This window comes from Nuphar pumila, chromosome 15 (assembly GCF_984573655.1).
Source record: "Nuphar pumila chromosome 15, dmNupPumi1.hap1.1, whole genome shotgun sequence".
In the NCBI taxonomy this organism is placed as follows: domain Eukaryota; kingdom Viridiplantae; phylum Streptophyta; class Magnoliopsida; order Nymphaeales; family Nymphaeaceae; genus Nuphar; species Nuphar pumila.
Window position 1 is genome coordinate 46,467,175 of NC_143263.1, and position 4,110 is coordinate 46,471,284.

The 4,110-nt window shown below is 39.8% G+C and overlaps 1 protein-coding gene across 1 annotated transcript; it reads left to right on the plus strand.

The window, feature by feature from the left end:
* Nucleotides 1-2,322: 2,322 nt before the first annotated feature.
* On the plus strand, nt 2,323-4,110 carry LOC149815326 (equilibrative nucleotide transporter 8-like). The gene is made up of 2 exons (XM_089990525.1): nt 2,323-2,803; nt 3,329-4,110. The coding sequence occupies exons 1-2, from the start codon at nt 2,323-2,325 to the stop codon at nt 4,108-4,110; spliced, it is 1,263 nt and encodes a 420-aa protein (XP_089846651.1).

The window sequence follows — 4,110 nt, forward strand, 5'->3', positions numbered from 1 at the left end:
TAAGGGAAACTTTAACATACTCAAGTACATTATTAATTGAGATTAAGAAAGACAATTACCAAAGCCTTCTTTGACAATTAAAAGTGTAATTGTGGTAAAAGTCTAAAAGCATGACTGATGAAAGGCAGACTGGGCAGGAAATTTTGAACTCATTTAACTAGGACATTGTAAGTGTTGCATTCATTGGCTTGCAATTGAAATTTAGCCCGTGACAGTAAGCTTGTCTACTTGTAATTTTTGTGTGGACGTGGTTGTGCGCACTCCCAACGTTTTCTGAGCAGTGAAGATCGATCTAAGTGATAAAAAGCCACTCATCCTCCTGACACATATATCTCTATGGCATTAGATTCCAAGTTTAAAAAAAAAAAACTGCATAAAAAGTCAGAACATCCCAAGTGTTTAATCTGTAGAGGTTGTAAAACTAGAAAATAGGACTGCCACCATGTGCAGACTTCGAAGTTTACTTCATTTGGAATTGTGGGAATTGTGAATGGACGAGTTGATATGATTCTTACAAGTGTAGTCCTCTGCTTTTGGACGGCATTCCAAGCTGATACGTTGGTGACTTTCTTTACAGATATCCTCTGCTTCCAATATTCCTTTATGGCGTGATTGGTATCTGTTGGCAACTTTTAATTAATGATCTATAAGTTCTTGTTCATCCACATGGCATAAAGCTCCCACTAAACCGGTGGAATCTTGGGTTTTCTTTTGCCTGATCTTATATTTCAAGCATTCACCTTCTACACAAACTAAAAGTTGGCAATGGATTACAACATTTCACCTTATGAGGATAAAGATAAATATGCCAAGAAGATAGAAAAGGGCCTGAGAAAATATTCCACATCTCGGAGTTTGGGCATTTGACAGACAGACGGACAGATAAACTGCACCGAAGTGAATTTCTTAGCAAATCAATCTCGGGCTCCAATTGTAGATAGACGTGCCCTTTGTAAGTTGATCATGGGAATGATGATCTGGTTTCTTAAGTTGATTTGTTATGCTTCACCATGTTGCTTCATGAAATGCTGGTTAAAAACACCTCAGCGAACTAGAAAGAATAGTAGCTATAGCGGCACTGAATTACTAGCATTAAGAAGATATAGCTGCACTGAATTAAGCCTGTGTTTTTTTTAAGCCGCGGCTAGTATGTCAAGATTGGTGACCCAGATGGTGAGCGCGTCAGGGACAGATGAGAGTGTGTGACTGGGGTCATTCAATAAACTTGAGGGCGTACGTGTTGGGCTCTATCTCTCAACCACCTTACTCCTGCAAAGGGCATCGATTCCTTTCACGTGACTGTCCGTAGAACAAGAATTAGGTCCAGCCAACATACAAGCGTCTCTCTCTCTCTCTCTCTCTCTCTCTCTCTCTCTCTCTCTCTCTCTCTCTCTCTCTCAAAAGTACAACGTGCTTTTGATGGCTAGGAATGCCAAATTGCCTCTGCAATTTTAATAATTGACGCAAATGGAATTTGAAGCTTTTTATTGCTTCACCTAATGCTGATCAAGTTTCATATAACTCGGTCCTCTTGCAGATATGCTGCAACTCCAAACTGTCCTGCACATCTCATCCCAACCTAGCCCCAAGTTTTCATAGATTCACATTGCCTCGGTCATCCTCTAAAGAATGAAAAATGATGTGTTAGCAGATATCTCCATCTTCTGTAAATCTTTGGCTTGAATCAAACTAACAATCTCGAGTCTTAAAACATGTAAGGGCGGTTTTGGCATTTGGCATATATACTTCAACAATGGCTTGTGCAAACACTATCTGGGATACGCGCGATATTGCAAACCACGCCTTTGTTTTGCAACCTCTCTCACTTTTCAAATAAGCATTGTGAACTGACACAGAAAAGTGAGAAAAGAGAATCAAAGTACAAAGAAACCATCCATGCTTTTTTCCTGACAATCTTATATGCATCTGAAAAACCATGCCTTCTGAGCAGTGGATCAAGTTAAAGCAAAACTCTCAAAGTGTCACCCTCAATCTGCAACTATAATGTTCCACAGCTCAGGTCCAAACATCCGGAAAATCACCTGACTTTAGGCTCAACCATGGTCCAACTCTGCTGGGCCAGTAAGCCTGTTGAGCTCTGATCATAACAATAGTCAATGAGTACAGCTCTTGATTCAGACCGTAGCGTAAGTTAATCAAAGCATCTCTCCAACACAACACAAAAGTCATTCTTAGATTGAGTTATTTTGCGCCTACGTAATTATAAGAAAAAATGGTTGTGGAAAGGGGCCCACCAAGTATCACCCTATAAGAACTCATCAAGCATGAACCAGTGACCATGAGAACCACAAGAGAGAAAAAATGGAAGGGGAGCATCCTTGCAATCAAGGCTCGCAGAAAGACCAGTACAATCTTGCCTATACCATCCATTTCATTCTAGGAGTAGGGTCTTTGTTGCCATGGAATACTGTAATAACAGCAGTGGATTATTTCAGCTATCTTTATCCAGATAAGCATGTAGACAAAGTTTTCTCGGTAGCTTACATGGGGTCTTCTCTGCCAGCTTTGGTTGGCCTAGTCTTTTGGGCTAAAAGACCCAGTGTGAGACTAAGGATGAATTTGGGGTTGGGTTTGTTTCTTTCATCTTTGTTAACCATGCCACTGATGGACTTGGCGCATTTTGGTGGCAATCAGAAATCAAATAGACAGTATAGCATGACAATTTCGGCAGTGATGCTGTGCGGTTTGGCAGATGGGCTCATGGCAGGAAGTCTCGTAGGCTCTGTTGGAGAGCTGCCAGAGCGATACATGCAAGCAGTTTTTGCAGGAACCGCTTGTTCAGGTACTTAAGCCCTATGTAGCATTTTTGGGAAAAAGTAGGAAATATAAAAAAATATCACAAATAGAAACTCTAAAGCATACTTATTGAACTGTGGCCCTCGTTAATATTCAATTCTTACAAAATATATAATTTCTTTTAAGGCAAAAAAGGAATTATAGGAAAAATGAACTGTGCAAGCCCATCACACTAACTATTAAATTGGACCAAGATATAGATTACACTTTCTACTGTTCCATCAATTATGAGTATAATGAGAGTGTACGCATCAATCGTGAAAGATATCATACAAGTGATTTTAGCAGTAGCATACGTTTTAAGATGTTTTCTATGAACTTCACTAGCTTATATGGGTAGACTTTTTTATCAATAAATGAAGTTGGATTTGCGTCATGTGACCCTGCCAATTGTGATTTCTTCTATTTGAATAAGAACCAATGTGCATTTGATATTGTGTGGATACAGGTTTGTTTTGAAATGTTTTCTATGAACCAAAGGTCTGCCCCTAAACTTTGCTTGTTCATGCAGGTGTTGTTGTATCAGTTCTCAGGATAATAACTAAAGCATCCCTCCCCCAAACTCCTCAAGGTCTACGGAAAAGTGCACACCTTTACTTCATTGTGAGTGTGCTTTTCATGGTCGTGTGCATGCTCTGTTACAATATTTTAGACAGGTTGTCCATCATGAAATATTATGCAGAGAGGAAATTTTCAGCACTTCAAAGCCACAACAAACCACATGAGGGGGATCTGAAACATATCAATCTGACAGCAAATCCGACAAACATGATTTCTTCCACACAACAAATAAACCTAATATCAGAATTCTGGAACACATGGAAAAAAATCAAGTGGATCACAATTGGCATTCTTATGATTTATGTTGTGACCCTATCCATATTTCCAGGATATCTAACTGAAGATTTACAATCAAAGATTCTTGGGGACTGGTATGCAATTCTGCTGATAACAACATACAATATATTTGATTTAGTAGGAAAATCCTTGACTGCACTGTATGTCCCAAAGACCACAGTGAAAGTTGTATGGGCTTGCATGGGGAGGCTCGTGTTTTATCCACTCTTTGCAGCTTGCATGCACGGGCCCAGGTTCTTCCATACCGAGATGCCAGTTCTGCTATTAACAAGTGCCCTCAGTCTAACGAATGGATATCTGACAAGTGCACTAATGATCCTTGCTCCTAAATGTGTGCCTACTAGAGAAGCAGAAACAGCAGGAATAATAATGGTTTTATTTTTAGGGTTTGGTTTGGCTGCAGGATCACTGATGGGGTGGCTTTGGTTGATATAG